The sequence below is a fragment of the Crocodylus siamensis genome, chromosome 10, assembly GCF_052110815.1.
Source record: "Crocodylus siamensis isolate JL-2025a chromosome 10, ASM5211081v1, whole genome shotgun sequence".
In the NCBI taxonomy this organism is placed as follows: Eukaryota; Metazoa; Chordata; order Crocodylia; family Crocodylidae; genus Crocodylus; species Crocodylus siamensis.
Window position 1 is genome coordinate 58,410,818 of NC_143404.1, and position 25,781 is coordinate 58,436,598.

The 25,781-nt window shown below is 43.7% G+C and overlaps 2 protein-coding genes across 12 annotated transcripts in view; both read left to right on the plus strand.

The window, feature by feature from the left end:
* Positions 1–3,330, plus strand: part of LOC149856655 (translocating chain-associated membrane protein 1-like 1) — a 29,408-nt gene extending 26,078 nt beyond the window's left edge. The window contains exon 11 of the mRNA XM_090064752.1: positions 1,008–3,330. Coding sequence (XP_089920878.1) covers positions 1,008–1,081 — 74 coding nt within the window. The 3' untranslated portion in view covers positions 1,082–3,330. The remainder of the gene's footprint in view (positions 1–1,007) is intronic.
* Positions 3,331–24,792: 21,462 nt separating this feature from the next.
* The window catches only part of NCOA3 (nuclear receptor coactivator 3), a 144,836-nt gene continuing 143,847 nt past the window's right edge, over positions 24,793–25,781 (plus strand). For 9 of the 11 annotated variants that reach the window (XM_090064387.1, XM_090064391.1, XM_090064386.1 and 6 more), the window contains exon 1: positions 24,793–24,932. The gene's annotated coding sequence lies outside the window, so the exon portion shown is untranslated. The remainder of the gene's footprint in view (positions 24,933–25,781) is intronic. The other 2 variants (XM_090064389.1, XM_090064392.1) reach the window with 2 other exon arrangements.

Sequence of the window (25,781 nt, forward strand, 5' to 3'; positions counted from 1 at the left end):
CAGATGTTGGAGCTATCTGTCTGCAGAGTTGGGAGGATGCTGCTGTACTGGCTAAACCTTACAAAAATAAATACCTTCACAATGATATAGGCTCGAAATATTCAATGAAAAGCTGGATTCTGCTGAGGTCCCTTCTAAGTCTCCAGGCTAGCTTCTGATAGCTAGAGTAAATGGATTTTTTTAAAGCCTTAAATATAGGGATCCAAGCTGGATGCCAGTTAATATGTTGGTCAGCAGTGACTGTGCAGAGTTCTGATGCTATGGGATAATTCAAATGTATCTTGAGTTATCATAGAATCAGTGAGTCAGAAGGGACCTAGACAGATCATCTAGTCCGACCCCCTGCCATGGGCAGGAAGGAGCACTGGGGGTGGCAGGGGTCATAAGACCCCAGCCAGGTGCCTATCCAGTCTCCTCTTGAAGATTTCCAGGGAAGGTGAGAGCACCATCTCTCTGAGAAGCCTATTCCAGGCCTATTCCAACATCTTTTGTTCTGTTACTCTATTAAATATATATAAATTCTGTGTGTTACAACCCTGATCAGTAGCACATCCAGCCCAGGATCCTGCAGTGTTTTTAAGTACGTAATTCCCAGTGAAATTGGGAAATTGTTGGGAGTAAAGGTTCAAAAATATCTTTTAAGGATCTGGTCTTTTGGTTTGTTTTGGGGTTTTTTCTGTTTAGATATTTACATAGGTGCTCTGAATCCCACTAGTTAATTTCAAAGGAAACCCTAACGTATACAAGCATATGGCAGCTTTCACTGTTTTTACCACAGTTTAATCTGTCTTATTTTAACAAAGTTGGAAAAAACAGGAAGTTATAAGAGCTTTATCTACACAAGGATTTCAGCTGATTTTGCCATCAGTGTGTAGGTACAGAAGTATTGGTCCCTGACATTTTTAAGTTTTACTATCAACATGAGCACTTGTATATAATCTTATTTTTACACTGAAAAGAGACAAATAGCGTCACATGTACTTAATTTTACCTGTTTAAACTTACAGCTAATGTTGTCAATGGAGCAGTAAAATTAGAAGATGGAGCATCACCCAGAACAAGAAAATCAAAAGCATTATGAAATGGAAGCTAATGTTAGAAGACACAGTATTGACAGAAGACTGATTAAAAATAAATTCTATCACTGCAAAATCATTGACTATTATTTGGCTGTCTTGCAATATTAAATGGACACTGCCAGGCTATAATATTTTAAACGCATTTATTTTGTTTATTAATACATAACTCATATTCTGAAAACAGAATGGATAATAAAAACAGACAAGTCAGTTGCACTTCGCAGCATCATGCTAGTAGCTTACAAGAGCTAGAAAGTTTGAGGTATTTATTAAATTCTAAAAAGATTCTTATAAAAATAAGGTTAGTGTTTCCAATCTACATTTTGGGTTAAAAAGATCTGACCATGTCTATTTGAAGTCTGTTTTTTGCACAACAGACCTTTTTATTATTATATTCTTCTCAACTGGAATAAGAAATGGTATGTCTGAAATGCATCTAGCATGGCAAAAATAAAAGTTGTTTACCATTTCCTTTCAAAGGTTATATAACACTTGACTTAAAAAACAGGTTCATAAAGTCCAGATATCAATCACTTCTTCTTACATTAAAAGTGATTGTGATATGTAATAGAGGCACAGAATAGTGGCTGCATTTACCTTGCAAAATTGCGATTTTGAAATGGGTAATAAGGTTTTATATGGAAAAGAGTTGTCAGTCAAACAATAAACATGACAGCTTTGTTTCATTCATGTAAATTGCAAAACTCCCGTGGATTTCAGTAGGGATAAAATCCTAGACCCGTGTCCAAATATTAGAGAATTTTCCCCTTTCTTTATTGTAACTGACCTGTTTTGAAAGTTACTGATGACTCATGAATTTTATCAGTCAGCTTTAGAAAGCATACTTTCTGTAGGTGAAATTGTACATAGTTGCTGAACTACTATGGTAGTGACTCCATTAAAACATCTATTGGAAATAGGTTTCATAATATTTTAAATGTCTGAGTTAGGCAAATACTCTTTTTGGTTTCGGACTCAAGTTTTATGCCTTCACAAAGCTATTAGGAAGCTTCTTACCTAATTAGTCCATTTGAGATGCAATTCAGTTAAAAGTCAGTAGACCTTTCTGTAAAGTCTTCACAGAAGTAATATGGTCAGATGCTCATTTAATTAAGTAAATACTGCATTATAGGCCTCTGATCACCAAACAATGCCATCTGATTTTGCCTGGCTTCTTGTATTACTTGCCATCTTTTCAGCCAATGAATCTTGCTTTTCCAGCAAGCATATCAGGTGTTCAGGAAATAACTGACTTATAATATGTTTGGGCACATAATATACCAGAAATGTGCATTTAATGGCATTGCCACACTTTCTGAAGTGTCTGTGGTTAATTTTTGGGGTTAAAAAAACTTTACCATTCCTTAAGTGTTTATCTCTCAAAATATTGTATAGACAACTTTTTTTTTTTCCAATGGTATTCATATTAAGCTTTTTTTTGAATGCCATTTCTTTTCCCCCTCACTGGCTGCTCAGGTGCTTTCTTCCCTTCTAGCCTGTGTCTTTCTTCCCTTCAAGCAGTGTGGAAGTGTGATGGGGGGATTGTTTTTGCGAGGGTTTGTTTTGTTTTGTTTTTATGTTTTTTAAATGAAATGAAGCAAGTAGGACTGTTGGGGAGCCACTTGTACAAGCTCCAGTTGTAACACTCTACTTACTCTCCATTAAATTGGCTGTAGGCCATGAAATCACATCCGGTAGAAATACTTTTTGGATGCTACCCACCCAGATTAAACTTGAAAAATATACTGGCCACCCATATTTCAAACGTAATGTTCAGAGCACTTTACAAGTGTAAATCTTCCTAACCCTTCTGTAAGGTTATGAGGTAATAGTAGGTTTCCTAATTCCTGGTTGTATGAAGAAATTGCACCAGAATCCTGACCACAATTCTGTGAAAAACAAGTGACAGAGACTAACGGTTCTGTATCATTACCAATTCCTGGAGCCACTGGATCTCTCAATCTTAGATATTGCCATACTGATCTAAGCACTTGTTTGACTATGATAAAACTACTGCTATTTTTGTAAGTAACCTTCTTAGTCATGTGTGACTAGTATCTAAACGCTATTTAAAATCTGTGACCCCATTTTCTACTTTGCCATAATTGTTCCTGTGTGCAAATAGATTGTAGAAGTATTGCGTATGACTTCACATAAACTTGTACATTTCTACTGAAAATGTTTACCATGGAACTAGAATATATATATATATTTTTAATGATTTTAATAAACTTATTTGTATAATCATGAATGCCTCATTTGATAAAAGTATCATCTTTTGAGCAGTTTTGGTAGGACCTGCTTAGCCTTCAGGGTATTTCTCAACCATGCTGCTCACAAGACAATGCTTTCTCTGATAAGTACCTGCAACTGTAATTGTACTGTACACATAGCTTTTGGGTCACTTGGCAGCAAGATGGCCGACAGTTAATTACACAGGTGAAATACTTTTACCCTGAAGTAAGGAAATTATAAGCTTAAGGGCACTGTGAATTTGAACCGAAAACTACATTTGTTTTACATTACTGATGCAAACATGTTCCTGAATGAAAATATTCTCCTTGTCCCCAGTCAACTTTAAAGCGTTTAGGCAAAGTTTTTCAAACACAGGAGACTGACTTTAGATTTCAAGTAACCAAATTTGCAAAGTGTCGAGCACTTAATACACACAAAAGAATCTGGCCATAGGAGCCTAAAATTAGACTATTTTTGAAAATTCTGACTCCAATCTCTTGGCATTTTTTTTTTCTTTTCAGAATAATGGGAAGGTGTGTTCTTAATATTCGTATGAATCAAATAAACAAAATATCTTGGAATATTATTTTTGTTGCATGTTAAACAGAAAACACTTAAATTATTCATTTAAACTACTTTTTTTTTTTTAGAAAGTGTCCTTGGATTATATTCATTGTGTGTAAGGCTACTGTTCTGCCGCATGCATACATGCAGTACCTGTAAAGTACAGCTAAGTACCTCCATTTTGTAGCATGAGAGGAACTTGTTTTTTGTTTTTGTTTTTTAAGTAAAATTCACTATTTATCATTTCATTGCATTTTTTTTGAAATCTCACTGTGTAATATCAAATGCACGAAATGAACTGTAGGCCTGTGCCTTAATATTAAGACATTTCAGTAAACTCTAAACAACTTGCAGCAAAAAGCTGTTTGCACTTAGTGTTTTTGATACATTTACATGGTAATTCTTTTACAGATATTTTAGTGAGTTTTGCACCGTTTTTAAATTCATAATGATGGACACTAGAACGTGTTGAGATGTTGGACAAGTAGTTCATTCATGGACAAAAATGTGGGACCTGCCTTGGGAAGCCGACTGGGCTGTTACTGAAAAATAATAATGACTTGAAAGAAGTAGCTTGGTCATCTTGATAGAAATTCTGTGATGTTCATGGATAGAAAGGCTGTTTCTGTGAAGATGAGGGTTGGTTGTGGGTTTTCTTTTTTTATTTGTTTTTCTTAAATCCCCATCTGATTTGAGTCAGGATGACAAGTGTATGGGAATTAAGGGCTAGGATAACAAGAATATATGATAGTAGTGAGAACAGCAAACAGCTCTAGCATTTGCTTTTTAATATGAATAGGACTCCCCTCTCTCCATCAGCAATCTAAGTTAAAGTTTATTTAAAGTTTTTTGGGTTTTTTTGAATCCACAATAGAATACCACACCCATCACCACATATCAGCTAATCCTGAATTAATTTATACTGCCAACTAGAACTTTACAAATTGTTCTGTTCCATGGCAGGAAGAGCCTCTGTGACATTCAGGACTCCTGTCCTTGTATTAAGCACAATATATTATAGGGAAGCGATGAGAGAAAGAGAGAACTTTAAATTCCAATTATAAATTCCAAACTTGAATTTTTTTAATTTTATTTTGTTCCTTGGAAATAGTCCAAACACTTGTTCCACCATCTTGGAAACATACACTTTTTTTTCCCTAACAAAACACTAAAAACTACCCCAGACCTCTGATGCTATTACAAACCCCTAATTCAATAAAGCACGTAAGCATGTTATTGTCTCATTTCTTCAATGGGAATTGTGTGCGTGCAAATTAAGTGCTTAGCTGAATAGGGGTATAAATTAAGCTGCATGCTAATCAGGGTATAAATAAACAGTGAATATTGCCATTTCATCTTTTTGTCACAGTTGTGTCCAATAGCATTTTCTTAGGCACTCTGGACTGGCATTCCTATAGACGTTCTGGCACTACAAAAAGTCCCATCCACAGTTTTTACCATCTGAAATGTCCAGCATAAACTTAGGTGCAAGCATGGCAGAACTTCACAAAATTGGGTTGGTATAATCTGTTCTTTTTTTAAATGTGTAAACTTAAAATATACAAAAACCAAGTTTTGCACAAACTTATGACTACTTCAGATCTGTAAACTTTACCTGCAGTTACATGAGACCTCACTGCAAAATTTGAAACATTTTTTTAGTTAGGTAATAACTCTACTTTCATAGTCCTGTTAAGCTTTTAAAAACATCTTACTTGCATTACAAATCAGATCCATTTCAGTCATCTGTGTTGCATCATGTCAATGGAAGAGGAATGTGCACATGTTAATAATATGTTTTGAAACCAAAACTGGGTCCTCTTCTTTTAAAAACCCACCCCCAAATAACAAGAGTTGTGCTTTGTTTGACCTACTGTTTAAGGTTAAATTTACATTTTTTATGTGGAAAAAAAAGTTGAAGCTACACTTGCTTTTCTGTTGCATTGAACTTTTTACAGACCTTTTAAAAATAGACAAACAAAGAAACTGTAACAAAATATGTTCCTAATGGAAATATAATGATGTGAACGCTAATGCTGTTTCTATGCCTGGAGTTCAGCAAGACCTGATCAAACTCCCACTGAAGTCAGTGGATTGGCTCCTAGTAGGAGCTAGATCAGACACTAAATGTACAGATTCTTTAAGAACTTGTTTATTCTGGCTCCCAGATGCCTGTAAGAATTTCTAAATGCACAATACTGTCAAATAATCAATTATATTATTTCTCTTTAAACCAATTGGTTTCATTATCTTAAATTCTTTGGGGGAGGGACAGTGTATCATCATTGATTTCTTTGTTTCCCAATATTATTTATAGGAATGACTGCTGCATCCAGTTAAGTTGGAGGCAAACTGATTTTTTAGAATCTCTGTCCAATGCTTTTCTTGCACTATCTATTGAACTTCCATCACAAAAATATACTAGGACTGAGAGAATTTTCTAAAAGAACCTTGACACTGTAAATGGTAAAATTGTAGATGCTTAACTTCTTTGAATGTCACCTCATTTAAGTCTCACCAATTGAAACTAAGCCTATGGATTTAATCATAAACAAGAGAGTAATGTTTACAAACTGTAATAGTGTCTTAACATTTCCTACAGTTATCCAGTAAAATTCTGTGTAGAGTTGACTCTACATTTAAACCAGCAACATACTTCATATTAAGTATAGTATGAACCATGATGAATGTCCATCGGTCTGACTGCAACAAATACACTGGTTTGGTTTTTAATTGCTGTTAAACTGGACTTTCCACTCAGTAAATATGTCTGTCCTCTTCTATTTAGATTTGTGAAATGCATTGTTTTTTTATAATGCATTACAAAAATACCTTTTTTTTAAAACCTCACTTCATCACTCATTCTACAGGCTAAAACTGTGCTTTAATAAAACCTTTTCTTGTTGAAAACACCATAATTTATTTTGCTTTTTAAACACTGCAAGTAGTTTATGTAGTTTTTTTGTTTGGTTTGTAAAACATAGCACAAAAGCTATGTTTTCTAATGTATGTAAACTTGTGGTTACTCATATACTTGGTAAAATGTCTACAAAGAGACCTTTCTCTCTAGAAAAGTTGGTGGTGTTCTGTAACCGTTTAATGTGCGTTTATGATGCATTTTGTTTTCTGTAATTTTAATTCTTTTATTGTCATTAAACCATGTGTTTTATTACCACACTAAATCAGTTGCTCTTTGTAGTTCAGCTTAGCTACCTAACAGACATTAACAAGATCTTGTTAGAGAAAACATGCATACAAATCCGTGCATAATTCCACAACGATCCATCTGGGTTTACTTATATTTTCCAGTTTTTTTACCCATTTCCTGCTTACATTGATAATTTTTTCTTTACTGTCTGCTGCCCAAAGGGATGCCATCTTCTATCTCTGAGGCATATATTCATCCTTTTATGCTGACCCTTATAGTGCTTAAGGACTTTCTGCCAAGCAGTTCAGCTATACCAATACAGCTGCATTACTGCAAACCCTTAATGGAAGTACTGCTGCAGCAATGTAAAACAGCTAAGTTTTATCAACGTGAGTTTGTCTGGTTTTTTTAGAGGTGTACTGATACATTGGTCCCGTATTGGATCGACACTGATAGGGAAAATTGACAGTATTGGAAATTGGCTTTTTTTTTGCTTGATGTGGCCGATAAATGCCCCATGCATGTGTGTGGTCACAGCATGCACACAGCCAGGAGGGTAGCCTGGAGGCTTGGAGAACAGCATTGGCTGGTAAGTCTGCAGGGGAAAGGAGGTGGCAGATCAAGGCCCCCACAGTTAGGGAGGGAGTGGGGCATGGACCAGACTGCTCAGCCAGGGCGGGGTGGGCACAGGATGGAGCTGCAAGTCGCTCATCCAGAGGGTGCGGAAGGGGGTGGCTACTAGTGCTGCACAAACCCTAAGAGGCATGGGGGGGGTGACCCCCAGATCTGCATGCGGGGCATGGTGGGGCGAGCTGTTACTGTGGGCGGGGCTCCGGGGGGGGGGTGTTGAGCTGGGGCAGCACTGGGCTTTTCTGGCAGGGAGGGGCTGAGCTGGGCTGTACTCAGGGCAAACAGCAGCAGAGCTATGGCAAATTTTGGGGTGGCTGCAGTCCCTGTCCCCTCCCAGAACCCCTCCTAGTGCTGCCACTGCTGCCTGACCCAGCCCCTCTGACAGGAAGAGCCCAGTGTTGCTTCAGCCTGCAGGGGCAGATTGCCCTCACCGTGCACACAGATCCAGGGGCACATGCCCCCCCAAGCCCTCCCAGGGTGCATGCGGGGTGGAAGTCACCCCCCCACCTACGCTGAGCTGCTTGTGGCTCTGTTCTGTGTTCCACCCTGCCACAGCTGAGCAGGCCCTGCCCCAGCCTCCCTCCCTCACCACGGGGGCACAATCTGCCCCCTGCCATGCCCCATCCCTCCCCCCACCTGTTTCCCCACACCAGACTTACCAGCTGACACTGGTCTCCACGCTGACCAGCTGCAGATTGGTATCAGCTGATATAGCTCATCAAAAATCGGTCTTCAGTATTGGCCCAAAAAATCTGTATTGGTGCACCCCTAGTTTTTTGGGGGGGGGTTTTGGCATACAGCAGAAATTTGCCCACCTATAACAGGAATTTGCATCAGTATTGCAAATAAAGCTGGATAGGAATTTTTCATTTACAGTTTGTCATAAAATGATTACATGCCAAAACTGAGCCTTGTTGAAGGAATGCATTAATTTCACCACAAATTTTGCTGGGAAAGAAGTTTCTTGTTTTGGCCAAAATTTCCATCCAGAACCTGAGACGATGACCTTGTCTCTCTGCTAAAAGAGCTCTGGCTTGTGTCTCCCTGCAAAGTGTGAAACCCAAGTTCTCTTCAGCCTAATTCAAGCAAGGGTCTTGATCTTGTCTCTTCCACATCAGAAGTTATTGTCTCAACCACCAGACTTCTGGCTCTTCTGGATATAAGGTCAAAGGTCCAACTAAGCCTAGCACCGTTGAGACATGCCAGTTTCTACAGCCAAAGGTGCACATGACTAGGGACCTACCAAAGTTGTGGTAAAGTGCACTGCATAGCAGCTCCTTTAATCTTGCTTGTTCCACTGCGTGCCCCCTGCACCCCTGACTGGCAGAGGGGCAATGGCAGCCCTGCTGCCAGTTGGCCAGGAGGCAAAAACCATGGTTTTAAAACGTCACAATTTTTGCTTCTTGGCCAACTGGCAAGAAGTAGTGGGGCTGCCAGAGCCCCTTGGCCAATCAGTGGTGGGAAACAAAAACCGCAGCATTTTAAAACTGTTTTTTGCCCCCGGCCAATCACCAGCAAGCTGTGGGGCCACCGGGGCCCCTCCACCAATCAGGGGTAGGGTGGGGCATGCAGTGAAATGAGCAAGATTAAAGGAACCACTGTGCAGTGCACTTGTGCCATGATTTCTGTAGGTCCCTACCCATGACTCTACAGCCTGATTGACCAGGTACCCATTTAGAGCTGACTTGATTGGGAGCAGCTTTTTGCACAAGTCCAGAGCAAGGCTTAAACTGGTGCCTCTTCAGCCACAGCAAGACCCCTTAACTGCTTTGTCACCATGCCTCATTCTTCTGGGGGTGGGTGTCTTTCTTTGGGGTGAGGGGAAGGAAGGGCACTGGCCACTTGCATGCTCATGTTCTGTGGTGCAAGTTTGAGTTCCATCTATTGGAGATGATTGAGTGTATAAATAATATTTGTTTTTAAAAAATCAAGTTCAAATGTACTTTTTGCTATGATACCAACAGAAGATTTTCTAAAGGACTAAAGTGCCCCATAATCACATTATCTCTAGGAAACATGCATCTTCCTCATCCACCTTAACTGTTTCTGAATGCTGTGCAAGAGAACATATTACAGATGGAGAAAACAATAACGTTTCCCTTAGTTTTCCAAATAAATACTATTGGAACATTCATAATGAAATTCATTAAAGATGTACATATCTGACTGGGAAGAAAGTAATGGCAAGTTTGTGGTCCAAAGGCTTATTTGGGGGAAGATGATGAGCAGCAGCAGCAGCAGAAACGTAGTACATCTTTTTAACACTGATGCTCATCAACTATGTGGCACCAGTTCAGCAAAGCACTTAAGCATGTGCTTGAATTCCATTGGCCTTATCTTGAAAATAGTGAATTTAAGTTGGATTACCTGGCATTTATTAGATAAACCAAACTTGTTCTCTTTTCTTCATGCCTCTAATTATCTTTATGATTAGAGCTTAGCTATATTAGAACTTAGCTAGTCCTGCTTTTTTTTTTTAAGAAAATACTCCAGCAGGTGGAGCAAATAGATAAAAATCTTAAATACTCTAGTTCTGTGTCCATACTTATTCCTTTTTGATTGTGAGGAATTTAGTAGGGTAATTGAAAGGGTCTTTGGTTTTTGTTCTGGTTTTTTACATTTCTGCAGAACCATCACCGTCTTCTAGCAATGAAGAGTGAAAGCACTTTATCCTCACATCCCTCATCACATGGAATGAAATTAATGTCTAGAAACTTAAGTTGGTTTGAATGTTTATTAACCAAGAGAAAACAAGAGGAATTACTGACCCAATATTTGTATTATAATGGCATCCAAATGTCCCAATAAGTTTACAGTCCTGATTGTGCTAGGTGCTATACAGGTATATCAAAAAGTCTGAAGACAAGATGCAGAAAACACAAGCAAATTATCAAAGGTACAACTTTTGCTCCTTTCTTGCATTAATTTTCCTCAAAATCATCTCCACTTGTCCCACTCTACATACAAGCCCTATTTCTCTGCCCAGGAGAGGCAGGTGTTCAACTCTTTTCCCTGCCCACTCTGAACAGTCTGCAAAACAGCTGTTGGAAGGAGAAAAGAGAATCTTTAGATAATGCATGTATTTCAGTTACTGAAAGTACGTAAAAACTCATTTTTACAAGGGCATTCAACCACTCAACTCCACCCCTTTGTAATACCAAGGTAAGGAATCTAACTTATCTTTAAAAATGGTTAAATCTAACCTGGGAGCATAAGCATTCATATGCACTTACAATCAAATGACCATTTTAAGCAGAGGCTGGCAACCTTTTAACATTGCAGACCAGACTGACCCAGTCTGGGTCAGAGGCAGGCCGGGATTCAGCTAACGGGGCACCAGGACCCACCATTGCCACTTTTCCTGGCATTTGCTGCCATTGCTTTTCCCCGCAGTAAGAGTGGACATTTCCCATATGCAGTGGTAGCTGGGTTCTAGTGCCCACCCATTTGCCTCTGACCTGAACTGAGTCACTCTGACTGCTGGAGTTTCACATTTGTGAACTGCATTAAATGGTCTGCAGGCCACAGGCTGCCAACCCCTGGTTTTAAATGTCACTATAGGGTGAAGTTATGGTTGTTTTATATAACTTAACTTTGCTTTTCCATATCTTGAAATGAAGATTTCAGTTTAGCATTAACTCTAAATTTCCTGGATTTGTAATGTTTGTTTGGGGGTAATTATGTCTCTGTAATATTAACTCCAGTTTAATCTTTTTTCTCCAGGACATACTAATTACATTTTACTTGTCTGCCTGTTTAGAACAGGGGATATCAAAATGTCACATTTACCTAAATGCTAGACAACTCTGAATTTAAGATGACCCCCCCCCCCTTATTAGATTTTATACATGGAAAATTTATGAAATTGTTATAACTTCCCACGCATAGAGTCTAATTACTGGGGAGGTCATCTTAAAATTATCCCACCCAATGCTGAAACAAGGAAGGCAGTGGCAGTGGGACAGGTAGTGGGGTAGACTGGCATGTGGAATGGGGGAAAAGCCTTATCTCAGACTTGAGTATATATGGGAGGACTGCAGGCTGGATGCAGCTCCCCTCAGATCTGGAAATTTTGCAGTGGATGAATGGTGGCAGTGTTAACTGCTGCAGCCCATGGGTCTGGATGACTTTGGCACCACTCATCTAGTATGTTAAACAAGACTGTGACCCTGCAGGGAGCTCTATTCCAGACTCTCATGGCATTTGTTGTGGGAGCAATGTTTAAAACATTATTACAGTAATGGAACTTGGTAGCCTGTGGATTTCTTCCAACTCGGCTTTTTGGGCTAAGATCAAATGTAACAAGCATTTTCTGTTACGTTTTCTGTAACTCACGGTTCCCCCCAGACTCAAGCCTCTGATCTGGCAAGTTGTAGACACTAAAGATTACCACACCTAAGTACATGTATCAGTTTTCCCTTATATATGATGGGATATAAATAAAATTACATTCATGTTTAAGGGTTTGCAGGACTGGAACCTTAGCTCGCTCTTCCACAAATGGCTAGTTACGTAGTTATTTGAAACATCAGTCTAACATCTAGCAAAAGAACAGCTCTGGCGCTTTTTATGTTTGTATGACATTGTACTCCAAACAGATGATTAATGTGTTTGATCCTGGTTAAAAAAGAAAAAGTTCTGCTTGGCAAAGCAGTACATAATTAACAAATACTATGTACCTCTAATTCACCTTTGTAACAGGGAACCCCTTGCCCCTGTTACTAGGAAAGCCTGAATAGGTGGGAAACCCAGGACCAGGAAGAACAGGGGCCCAGGTGGACTGAGCCAGGGACTGAAAAAGCCAGGTGGCTAATGAAGTGGTCCTGGGGAGGGGAGGCAGAAAACCTAGTTGTGACCAGAAGGCTGGGCAGGGCAATATAAGCTGCTGGGGATGAGCACGCAACCATCCATGTTGCCCAGGGGAGCTGGAGGTGAGATGACTCCTGCAGAAGTAGGGTCTGCAGGCAACATTTACCCAAAGGGAGGAAGGCTATTTGTTTTATGAAGCAGCTGGCTTGTGTTTTTTGTTCTGTTTTGTAACTTGAAACCAGAGGACTGGATTGTGGTAGCAGGGGTAGAGGAGGCCAAGAGCAGGGATGCCTGGGTGCACTCCCCTGCAACAGGTGCCAGAAGTTAGCCCCAAGCCAGAGGAGCAGAGACTAGCATAGCAAGGCTGGACTACCTGGAGAGGCTATCATCAAGACAGGGCTGATACTGGGGAGCTGAGATCTTAATCAGTGGACCAAGGTGGAGAGTGTGGCTAGAGACAAAAGGGCCACAGCTGTGACAGCCTAAGCCCTGCCAAGGCCTCAGAAACCCACAAGAGCACAGTGATGGAGAGCAAAGGCTCCAGGCAGACAAGGCTACCAGTGAGGTCACTCCCAGCCCCAGGGACCTCTCCCCCAGCAACAAACACATCAAAGTTGTGGCAGGTGAGAGACTGGAAGTGAGCTGGGACCAGGAAGGAGCCGGTAATCAGGGCAGGGCACAACGGGGAGCCAGGTGCTTGGGTGGCTACCCCCATCTTTTCATCACCCCCCCCCATCTCCCCAGGTCTCACACTCCTGTCCCCTGCAAATACTTCAACCGATGAAATGGAAAGGTGGGGCATACATGATTAAGTTTTTCAACCGGAGACATTGTGTGAAAAAAAATAGTGTCCAAGTAACAGTGGGGCAGAGTCACTGCTTTTACTGATGGCAGAACAGTACTATAGGCCATTCTACAATGATCCGGGGGTTTTTTTCTTCACAGATTGCTAGTTTTGTTTTCTTAATTTAACATGTAAATATAATTGTACACTTAGTGACTGAAATTATCTTGTCAATTTGTTTTAATTACTTTTAAGTTTCATTCTGAACTTTATTAAATTCCTAATGGTTTTTATTAATTTTCACAAAGCTGTAGTATTTCCTAATATAAAGATTTGATGAATTGCTTGCTGAGAGGATGTGCTTTTCCTCTAATTGAAATCTTCTCAATTTCTCCTTAATCTGAGAATTGAGTAATCCTAGTTATTGCATTTAGTTACAAACCTACTAACTTCAGTTATTTAGTATTGATCTCCTTTCAGACAATTCAAAAAGGATGTGGAGAAGCTTGAGAGAGTCCAGAGGAGAGCCATGCGCATGATCAGAGGTCAGGAAAACAGATCTTACGACGACAGGCTGAGAGCCAGGGGGCTCTTTAGCCTGGAAAAGCGTAGGCTCAGGGGTGATCTGATGGCCACCTATAAGTTTATCAGGGGTGACCACCAGGATCTGGGGGAACGTTTGTTCACCAGAGCACCCCAAGGGATGACGAGGTCGAACGGTCACAAACTCCTGCAAGACCGTTTCAGGCTGGACATAAGGAAGAATTTCTTTACTGTCCGAGCCCCCAAGGTCTGGAACAGTCTGCCAGCGGAGGTGGTTCAAGCACCTACATTGAACACCTTCAAGAGCAAATTGGATGCTTATCTTGCTGGGATCCTATGACCCCAGCTGACTTCCTGCCCTTTGGGCAGGGGGCTGGACTCGATGATCTCCCGAGGTCCCTTCCAGCCCTGATGTCTATGAAATCTATGAAAGCTTATTTTTAACATGCTACCTGTGTCCTGTCAAAAGTCCTAATTTTGATATAAATACTTTAAAATGATATTACAATCTAGTTGTTTTTCCCGGATTTTAGTTCTTCTGAAATATCTTCATGGTGCACTACTAGTACAAATACTTACCTACCGCTGTGATTCTTATACTGAAGCTAATTTTTATACCAGGGTGGGTACAATACGGTCCATGGGCCAAATCCGGCCCACCACACAATTTAATCTGGCCTACAGGTGCCCACCAACTAATTGTGCCCTGCCCAGCCCACACACCTCACTCCCACCCCCGTGGGCAGAAGGGCCCGGCTGAGCCAAGACGCAGCTTCCAGGCAGGACTGCTGCTGCCTCTGCTGCAGCTGCCAGAGGACCTGCTTGGCTTTGCTGGTGTCGTGCTCACTCCAGGCACCAGGCTGGGAAGCAGCAGGGGAGGGGAACTGCGGCTGGGTGGGAGCACAGAGCATGGGGCTGCGGCTGGCGGCAGTGCTGAGTCTGCGTCCAGGGGAGCAGTGGGAACACAGAGCTTGGCTGGGCAGGATGTGGGTGTGAGGGAGGGTGGAGAGGGGGTGCACCAGCAGCAGACAGTGAGTGCTTATAGATTCATAGTTAGGGGCTGGAAGGGACCTTGTAGATCATGTCCAGTCCCCCTGCAGTAGGCAGGAAAAGACAACTGTGGTCAAGTGACTGTTTAATCTCCTTTTGAAGATTTCCAGGGTAGGTGACTTCCCCACCACTGGTGGGAGGTTATTCCAGTCTGAACACCCTGACTGTGAAGGAGCTTTTCCTGGAATTGAGCCTGAAGCTGCCTTCCAGGAGTGTGTATCCATTGCTCCTGGTCTTCCCCAGAGGAGCCATGGTGAACAGCTGTTCATGGAGTTCTTGACGTATACCCCGACGTAGTGGTAAGCCACTACCAAGTCCCCATCTCAGCCTTCTCTTCTGTAGGCTGAAGAGGCCCAAGTCCCTCAGCCTCTCCTCGTATGGCTTGACTTGCCAGCTCCTGATCATACGGGTGGCTCTTCTCTGGACCCTCTCAAGTTTTTCCATGTGCTTGTTGAAGTGTGGCTCCCAGAACTGGACGCAGTACTCCAGCTGCAGTCTCACCAGCGTGGAGTACAGTGGGAGTATCACTTGCTTAGCTTTGCATGAGATGCAGCGGTTAACACACCTCATGTGTTGTTTGCCCTGCTGGCCACAGCATCACGCTGCCAACTCATGTTCATGCGATGGTTGATCACTACCCCTAGGTCCCTTTCAGTTGTGGTGCAAGTCAAATTGTTGCCACCAAGCCTGTAGGTATGTTGGGGATTGTTTGCCCCCAAATGGAGCACATTACAATTGAAAGTGTCAAACTTCATCCGGTTCCACTCTGTTCAACTCTCCAGCATTGCCCAGGTCCACCTGTATCTCAACCTATCTTCTGGCATGACTGCACTCCCCCATAATTTAGTGTTGTCTGCAAACCTGGCCACTAAGCTTTTCACCCCCACATCCAAATCATTGATAAAGATGTTGAAAAGCACCAGTCCAAGCACAGACCCCTGAGGGACACTGCTGGCCACTTCTTGCCAGGATGACACAGATCTGTTCATGAGAACTCTCTGGGTCTTACCACGCAGCCAGTTTTCCACCCACTGAACTGTTGAGCAGTTAAGTCCACCATCTTCCAATTTTTCCACAAGGATATTGAGAAACCCTTTCATAGAAGGAGGTGAGATTTAAGACAAGACCCATCCACCATGAAGTCGTGCTGGCTGTCGTTCAGAATCTTACTCTCAGTGAGCATATCGCACGTACATTCTTTAATGAGTTTTTCCAGGATTTTCCCTGGGAAGGAGGTTAAGGTGATTGACCTATAGTTGCCTGGGTCCTCCCTTTTCCCTTTCCTGAAGATGGGCACAATGTTGGCCATCTTCCAATCCTCAGGGATCTCCCATGTGCCACGATTTCTGGAAGAGTTTTGCCAGAGGTTCCGCAATGACCTTAGCCAGCTCCATGAGCACTCTCCGGTAAAGTCCATCTAGTTCTGCTGACTTATAAATGTTTAGCTTTTCTAGTTGATTTTGCACCAGCTCAGCATCCACAGTAGGAAGGCTATCATTCCCACCATGCCCCTTGTGATCCTTATCTTGCTTGTCTTTCCCCTTGGTCCAGTGAAATACTGAAGCAAAGTGGGTATTCCAGAGTTCAGTTTTTTCCCCGAGTGTCCATCATCAGCTGTCCCAAGGCATTAATCAGGGGCCCCACGCTTCCATTTGTTTTCCTTCTGCTCCCTACATACCTAAAGAAGGACTTCTTATTGTCCTTGACTCCCCTGGCTAACTTAAACTCAGTCGCCGCTTTGGCTTTCCTAATCATTTCCCTACAAATGCGGACCACTGTTGTATAGTCCTCCTTGAGAACTGTCCCTAGCTTCCACCATGCGTACCTCTTTTCTTTTTCAAGGATTGTGTCCTTGAGAAATGACCATATTCATGTACCCCATTTGCCTTCCATCCCTGGTCCTGCATTGCTTCCCCTACTAATGCCTTGAGCCTGTTGAAGTCAGCATTTTTGAAGTCCAGGACTTCAATCCTGCTAGTTGATTTTTAAACCTTGTGGTGGACAGTTGACCTGGTGAGTTCATGGTCACTGTTGCCCAGGCTAGCTTCAATGTTGAAGCCACATACCAGATCATCTCCTTTGGCCAAGACCAAGTCTAGGAGAGCAGTATCTCTGGTTGGCCCTTGCATTTTCTGGGTCAGAAAGAGCTCCTTGATTACAGTGAAGAAGCTACATGATTGATCCAACCTAGCTGACTGTTCCTCCCAATCTATGTCCAGGTAATTGAAGTCGCCCGTGACAACCAAGTCCCTTCCACGTGTGACCTCTTGTCAGTTGTTGAGAGAACTCCAGATCAAGCTCCACCGCTTGGTTTGGTGGCCTGTAATAAACGCCCAGTTAGGTTTCACTCACCACCCCCAACCCCTGAAGCTTGACCCAGAGGGTTTCAAGCTGCTTATCTTTGGAGTCAATGTCAACTTCCAGAGTGGTGTACTGCTCCCTCAAATAGAGAGCTACCCCTCCACCTTTTCTCTCTGCTTGGTCCTTTCTGTGCAGGGTGTAGCCCTCTATGGCTACACTCCAGTCTTGCGAGGAGTCCCATCAGGTCTCTGTGAACCCTACCAGGCCATACTGCCCACTAGAGAGCAGGAGGGCTAGCTCCTCCTGCTTGCTCCCCATGCTCCTGGCATTGGTTTACAGTTATCTGAGGTCTCCAACTTACATTCTTGCTTTCCTGGGACACTGTGGGAGAACTGTTTTGTTAACATTTTCAAAAACATTTCTCTTAGTGTCCTCCATGTGGGAGCTTTCCTGTTTGCCAGTCACTAGGCATGCTCCACTTGGAGTTTCCCCATCCCACAGCAAAGTCAGTTTAAAGCCCTGTCCTGGCTGAGAACAGGGACTTACCTCTCCACATGAGGTGGATGCTGTCTCATCCCAGGAGTCCTCTCTCCCTGAAGTGTGTGTGTCCTCTCTCCACTTGTGCCCCATGAAGGTGCTGCCACCTGCAGCATGTGGCTCCGACAGTGCTGCTTGTGGTGGCAAGGACAGCAGCCAGGATGCTCTGCCTCTATTGCATGGGGCTCCCTTTGACACTCATGCAGCTCCCAGCACTTGCATGCCACTGGGGGAAGCCCTGCGTGATGGAGCCAGCTGCCTTTGCTGCTCCCTGCTGTGGAGGTCATGGGACTTCACTGGAAGTGGAGGGGAGTCTCTCATACCCCTCACACCCACATCCTGTTCCCACAACCCTCCCCCGACATATACACACACAGCACAACATACTCTATTGCCCCACCATACACACACCCACCCCAAACCACAGCCCACACACACAATATACAAGAGTAAGACTTTATTTTTGCAATCCCCTCTATAAACAGCATGCAAACACAAATCAATGCAAAAATATTTTTTGTACTAAAAATATGTTATAGTAGATGTTTGACTTTTAGTGCATGATTTTTTTCTTGTTCCAAGATGGCAGTCCTCCCTTCTCAAAAGGAGTACTTCTGGGGGGGCAAAGGAGGGACTTCCAGTGGCAAAGGTCAGGGGTTAGGAGCAGGATTTCCAGTCAGAAGATGGTACCCAGGGGGCAGGTCATCTGTAAGGGGTGGGCTACCCTTGTGGCCCTTGACCGCTCACCTCTAACTCATTCAGGTGGAGGGCTGGAGTGGACCTCCAGTTGAAATAACTGCCCACCCATTTTAAACTGTACCAAACTTTCTAAAGGTAAAGAAAACTATTTTACAGGCCTAAACCTAAAACTCATTTTTTCCCCGGGGTTCAATAATCTTTGTGTCAGGCCCACAGTGTAGACATATGCATATTATATGTACACATTGTATGTTAGCAAATTACCTTACACCTGAATAATCATTCTTACAATCCTTTGACATCACAGATTCCCACAGATTCTAGAGACCAGAACTGTTTCAAAACAACAGACACAAAGCTATTGTATTATAGTATACAAAACATAAATAGTTGAGTTGATAATCCCTCTCCCTATAATTAACAAGATATGCACCAGATATAAGAATTCACTTATTCTTCCTTCCATAGTTGGTTTGATAGTTATATTAAATATTCAGTATACCACAGAATAATAGAAAATTAGGGTTGGAAGGGACCTCAGGAGGTCATCTAGTCCAACCCTCTGCTCAAGGTAGAACCATCCTCAACTAGAACATCCCAGACGAGTCTTTGTCTAGCCAGGCCTTAAAAACCCTCAAGGACAGAGAATCCGCAACCTCTCTGGATAACCTGTTCCAGTGTTTTACTACCCTCTAAGTGAGAGAGTTTTTTTCCCCAATATCTAACCTAAACTTCCCTTGCTGCAGCTTGAGATCACTGCTCCTTATTCAGTCATCTGACACCACAGAGAACAATCCAGCTCCATCTTCTGGAACTACCCTTCAGGTAGTTGAAGGCTGGTACTAAATCCCCTCTCAGTCTTCTCTTCTTCAGACTAAATAAGCCCTGTTCCTTCAGCCTCTCTTCATAAGTTATGTGCCTCAGCCCCCTCACCATTTTTGTTGACACTCCACTGGACTCCCTCCAACTTGTCCACGTCCTTTCTGTAGTGTGGGACCCAAAACTGAACACAGTACTCCAGATGTGGCATTGCCAGTGGCAAATGGAGAGGAATAATCACTTCCCTCGATCCGCTGGCAATGTTTCTACTACTGCAGTGCAGTATGCTATTAGGCTATACTGTTGGATGATATTTAGCCTACCGTGCACCCAGGCCCAGACAGAATACTGGTGGAAGTTTACACTGATAACATCAAATGGTAGACTCCTATCTTGGAAAAATGGTATAACTCTATTACTGAGTTGGGACAAATCCCAGATTCCTGAGAGTATTATTGTACTGATTTTCAAGAAAAGTTTAAAAGATAAGCCAGAATCTTATCGCCCTATAAATTTGACAGACGTTTCAGCTGAAATTTTTGGGCGCCATTTGCTACACCATCTCATAGCATGGGGAAAAGATGGAATATGGGGGGAATCAGACTTGAAGTTGTCAAAACCTATAAGTATTTGGGTGTGTTATTCACAGCTTCTCCATCATGGAAACATCATATTCAGTCAGTTAAAACTAAGGCAGCCCAATCGACTGTGGCTATAAAGAAATTTTATGAAACCACAGCAGGATGATCAGTCTAAGCTCCTATATCAGTATATAAACCCAAAATTACCTCTCAGCTATTATATGGCGCTGAGGTATGGGGTTATGCCGATAGTAATGATGTAGACATACCTCAGAACAAGTTTCTTAGGGCTCTTCTGGCTTTTCCTCCCTCAATTTCTGAATCTTTTTTGAGATTAGAGACAGGAATGCATTCTATTTCAACTAATATTATTATTTTATAATCTCATTTGCTTAAATTATGCTACAAAGAAGATATTAATAGTGGCAATGAGTAGGGAGTGCACAGGGGTGCACCATCTATCAGACCACGCTCCCTGCCCCGCCGCAGTCGCTTCTGGGAGCTCCACCCCCCTCCCCCCAGTTGCTGACTGGTCACTTAGGGAAGGGGTGCATACCTCTGCAACTAAGGCGGCACCAGTTGCCCATGGATATTAATAATCCCCCTCCATTCCAATCACCCTAGTTAGCTTTTCTTTCCTGTACTTTTACACTTTCTGGGATAGGATACTATCTCAAAGATAATGAAAGATAATGAAAGATTTTTCTCCCCCATAGAACAGGTTGTTTAATCAGCTTTTTCCTGCGTGGGGAACAGCTGGACCAATCACAGTGGCCGGTACAGCCGTCACGAGAAAGTTTAAAAGCCCCGCTGGAACCAGGGCAAGGAGAGAGCCAGAGAGAGAGAGAGCGCTGGTGGGCAGCACGCTAGAGCTGCTGAGGCTCCAGCACAGGAGAGGAGCAGCACAGCCTGTGCGGCTCCCATACACCATCCAGGGGAAACTTCAGAGTCCCCTGCAGGAGGCGGAGCAGGGGAACCTGCAGAGGGCAAGCTAAGGGAAGCCCTTGAGCTCCCTGTAGGGAACAGGGCAGAGGAGGCATTTGAGCCCTCTGGAGGAGGCTGGGGTCAAGGAGCCAGCTCCACAGCTCGCTCCTCCCCAGGGGAATATTTCTTTTGAGAAAAAAAAAGGAAAAGGGGAAATCAAAGAACCCAGAGAAGGCGGGCCGTGCTTTGGAGCCAGAGGGAGCAGAGCCATCAGCGTCCATACTGACTGGGGACTCCACCCAAAGCAAGCTGTGGGCAACCCCCCCACTCTACAAACATCGTATCCAGTTGGCGAGTGGATGGGGTGAAGGGGAGGTGGAGCCCCATAGAACATCACGCCAAACAGTCATGAGTACTGCTGTTTGTCGGGAGGCCCTCCCAGGAAGATCTACACTGAAAACCCTCTCTTGATAATTTAACATTAAAGTTATGGCAGGCGATTTGAGGGGCAGGGCTACTCACTTGACAGGCCGTACAAACGTGAGGTCCCAGATATCACAAGTGGCTAGGGCTACTTTAAATGCCACTTTTATATACTTTTTGGAAATTAGATTGGGGGGGAAGAAAGGTATTTACAGTTGGATCTCAATAATAAATGGTGATCCTCTTTGACTAGACTTAGGACCAAACAGATACTCACAGCTGTTCTGGATGGATGTAGATTTTCTATTCCAAGAGCTAAAAGATGTTGCCCAGACTGTCTAGTTTTGGAAGATACTATCCACTATGTTTTAGAATGTTCTTTATAAAATGACATAAGGAGAACCTATTTATTACTGTTCTTGCAGAAATTGATACATTTTTCAGACAGAGAGAAACTAATCTGGTTTTTACAACAAACAGATCCAAATTTAGTAAACCATCTTGCAATTTTTGCTTATAAGGCTGAGGCAACTAGAGTTAAATATCCTTTATTACTAATATGAATCATACATTTTAACAGATTTGATTTTATTGTCTCAATTGTGGATCTATCTACAACAATATTATAGATTCATGTCTTGATTTACTACTGTATTAATATTAATAATGTTTTTTATATTGTTGGGCTTTATTTTTAAGATAACATTTGTAGTTTGGTTACTTTGTTCAAACTTATTTATATTATGGTCCAATGTGTGTTCTGTCATCTTTGGGAGCATGGGATTTAGCCAGAATCCTTAACAAATTGTACTGAACTGAATTAAGCCTACTGTCCACTGTAACCCCCAGATCCTTTTCTGTAGAGCTGCTGCTTAGCCACTTGGTCCCCAGGCTGTACTAGTGCATGGGACTGTTCTGTCCTACATGAAGAAATTTGCACTTGTCCTTATTGAACCTAATGAGATTGTTTTGATCCCATCTCCAATTTGTCAAGGTCTCTCTGAATCCTAGTCCCATCCCTCAGCATGTTTACTACTCCCCCCAGCTTGTTGTTATCTGCAAACTTGCTGAGGGTGCACTCTATATCATCTTCCAGGTCACTGATGAAATACTGAACAAATGAGACCCTAGGACTGACCCTTAGGGCACTTAGCTTGAGACTGGCTGCCAACTAGACATAGTCACTGACTACTACCCTCTCAGCCGGATAATCCAGCCAGTTTTCTGTCCCCCTTGCAGTGCATTCATTCAACCCATACTTCCGTAGCCTGCTTGTGTTCTAAGTACATGTTGAAGAACTGTCAGTGTAATATTCTGTACCTATAGCTGACAGAAATAAGTTCTAGTAATGCAGGGGTTCTCAACCTCTGGCCTGTAGACTAGATCAAGCTTACGGCACTCTGGCCTGTAGACTAGATCAAGCTTACGGCACTGTCATCCAGCCTGTAGTGCTCCCCATGAGTATGGAAATTTGGGGTAGGGAAAGTGCTACCGCTCCCCCACCCCAAATTTCAGAACCCATGGAGAGCTCCAGGCCCTGCATGATGGATTGGGTACTCAATCCCATTGTGTACCCCAGGGACCAATCCTGGTGTCAGGGGTTGGGAGGGTCCAGTACCAGGCCGCCACAGTCCAATCTTGGGGTGTAGGAGTGGGAGGGGGAATTATCTGGCCCCTGGAGCCCAATCCCAGGATGTGGATGCTGCACCAGGCCCCTGGGGCCCAATCCCAGCACACGGGTGTGTGAGGAAGCAACATCAGCGCCAACAAAAGAGGCAGGAAGGGTGTGGTTCCATTCCCTAGGGCCCAATCCTGGTGCATGGGGCTTGATCCAGCCTGTAGACCGGCCTCATGCCACTCATTTGGCCCATGAAACCAAAACATTGAGTCTACTGTATTAATGGAATAAATTAATGGCGGAGGGGGTGTGTGGGGGGAGAGCTGAGGGACATGACACTTTATTTCATATATGGTCAGTTACATTATTTCTCCTTATGTTATTAAGCAGGCCCAAATCCTGCCCTTTGGTCCATTCAGACATCACAGACTTCACAAGAAATAAATGACTGACTCAGAAATGACTGACTTAGTCCTTATCTATGTGGGAGCTGTTGCAGCAACTGGTCCTAAAAGTTTGTTTTAATAAAAAAAGGGTACAAAAGTGGTGGACAAGAACTGTCACTTAAACAATGACAAAAATGTGATCTTTACCACACAACGGAAAAATATGCAAATTTTGGCTTTTAATGTGTAAAAGATTTCACCATTTATTCTAAAAAAACAAGGTATGTACACACGAGCACTCACCATTATCACTAGGCTAGCATGCCTACTATGTTATGCTGACTAGACTGACTATTTTTACTTGCAAGAGGCTGTTCCATAAAAATCAAGTATGGGCTTTAGATTCTGCAGTTCAGAGTCTAGATGCTCTTAAAAATGTTAATGCGAAGAGATTTTTTTAAATTTTAGGTATATAGTTTGCTATTAATCTACCTCAATACAACATTAGAAGTAGAATTTGTGATGAGCTCAGCTGTGCAATTCCACGGGCTGCTGTAAACTGCATGACTGCCGGCATGATTTGTTTTCCATCCATGTACAATTACAAATGTACATAGCTACTGTGAGTGGGTTTCTGTATTGTCTTCTAGCTCCACCCAGTCAGGTACCAATTCTAACATTTTCTTAATAAAAGGTTTTGTCTTCATATACAAGACACATAGTTTCTACATCTTGCACTCCTGAAATACAAGCATACAAGAGCATGTCTCTCTACGGGTAGTTAACCAAGAGTCGTAAATGTGATTTTAGGGATGCAAAAACTCCCATGAGTTGACATAAATATGCTCCAAATTCATTGTAGTGCATGTGCATGATCACAGTAGGTTTTATCATTCTAGTGAGACAACTGTTCAGTTGGTCTAATAAAAGATAACACATTCACCCAAATAACCTTGTCTTTCTCCTTAGAGCAATGCAGCGACAACCAACACCCCCGAAATTGTTGGGTGGCATTTAAAAACCCTTCCTTGTCAGAGGGCCTTAAGTAGACCATTTATTCCAGCTTTTTAACCTTCTCTGTGTGGTCTCTGACCTTTTACACAGATAAGGTCTCACAAGTGCACGCGGGGCCTTCGTGTCACTCAGGGAACTGCTAAGCAGCAAATTACAGGGCAGGTCACCTGACAAGAACTCCACTGCTCATGTCGTTGCTGGTGTCGTGGTACAAGAGTAGTCCCGGCAGGGCCGTGACAACGGGAGGGAGCGAGGGGCTGGATGCGGGATTTCAAGAAGCGCCGCCGGGACTCGGGACTCGGGACTCCTCCACGAAGAGCCCAACAAAGCGGCGGCAGAGAGACCCTGCCTCAGGGAGGCGGAGACGCGGAGCCTTTTTCAGTTTGTCAGTCTCTAAGGTGCTGCGGCCTCACCTCACGCCACTAGGGCCTGAGCACTGGCAGGGCGACGGCTCCGCTCCTCCCTAACGGGAGGACCCTGGTCTCCTGCAGCAGGAGAGACGGAGCGTAGCGCCAGCGCGGCTCCTGATTGGATGGAGGCCGCGGAGGCCTCTGGGAGATGTAGTGTCGCGGGCTCAGGGGCGGCACGGCGGGTCCCGGCATACCCCGCGCGTTCCCAGGGTGCTCTGCGGGGTAGGACTATACTTCCCGCCGTGCTCCGCGCTGGCCGGCCGGGCTGGCTCTGGCTGGGGGAGGTTGGTTCCTATTTAAATCCAGGCAGCTGGAAAATGGCGGCGCGAGGCTGAGTGTGGGGAAAGGAAGCAGAGGAGGCGCGGCGGAACCCGGCCGGTGAGTGGCCTCGCGGGGGCCGGGAAAGTCGGTGGAGACGACCCTGGAACTTCCCTGCCCCGTGTCTTGCGGCGGGGGCGCTCGGATCGCGGCGGGGGCTCCCCGCGTCCCGCCTGGGAGCGGCGGCGGGGGCTCCCCGCGTCCCCCCTGGGAGCGGCGGCGGCCCCCTCCGGTGCAGGGGGTGAAGCCCGGGGTGCCCCGGGCCGGGGAGGTTGCAGGCGGGCGGGAGGGGGCGGCTCCGAGGTGGTTTCTGCGCCTCTCGGGCACTTCTCCTTCTCCGCCGCGGGGCCGGGACGCAGCTTCCGTTTCCCTGCGGCCGCCGAGCGAGCTCCGGGGCCGGGGTCATCCTGCCGGGCGGCTTAGTGCCGAGTCCACTTGAAAGTTGGTTGTGCCCATGTGTCCTGTGGGCAACCCTGCGGTGCAACGTGTGCGCTTGAGCTGCCTTTCCACCCCCTCGGTCAGTGACAGTTATTTACAATATACGCGCAGGTGCTTTATTTGGGGTTTTTTCCCCCCTTTAAACTAAAAAAAAAAAAATAAGGGTTTTGTGTGTCAGATAATTTGCTTGGTAGTTAATGCAGAGTCCTGGTTAAGGTGTAGTGTGAGGCTGCAAATGAAGTGTGTGTGCAGGGCAGAAGTGTGTGAAGGTAAGTATTTTGTGTGAGTGAGGACTTGTCCTTAGTATGTTTTCATAATGCACAGGAGTAATTGGATGGTTTGAATTTAGCTGCACAAAGTAAGTAGGAGACTGTGTTTAGTCCTGTCTTTTTTTTAATGGTAAAAGATTAATTTTATAGAAGAGCTTATACTATGCTGCATGTAGCATAAATGTGTGTGAAGGCTGGGTGT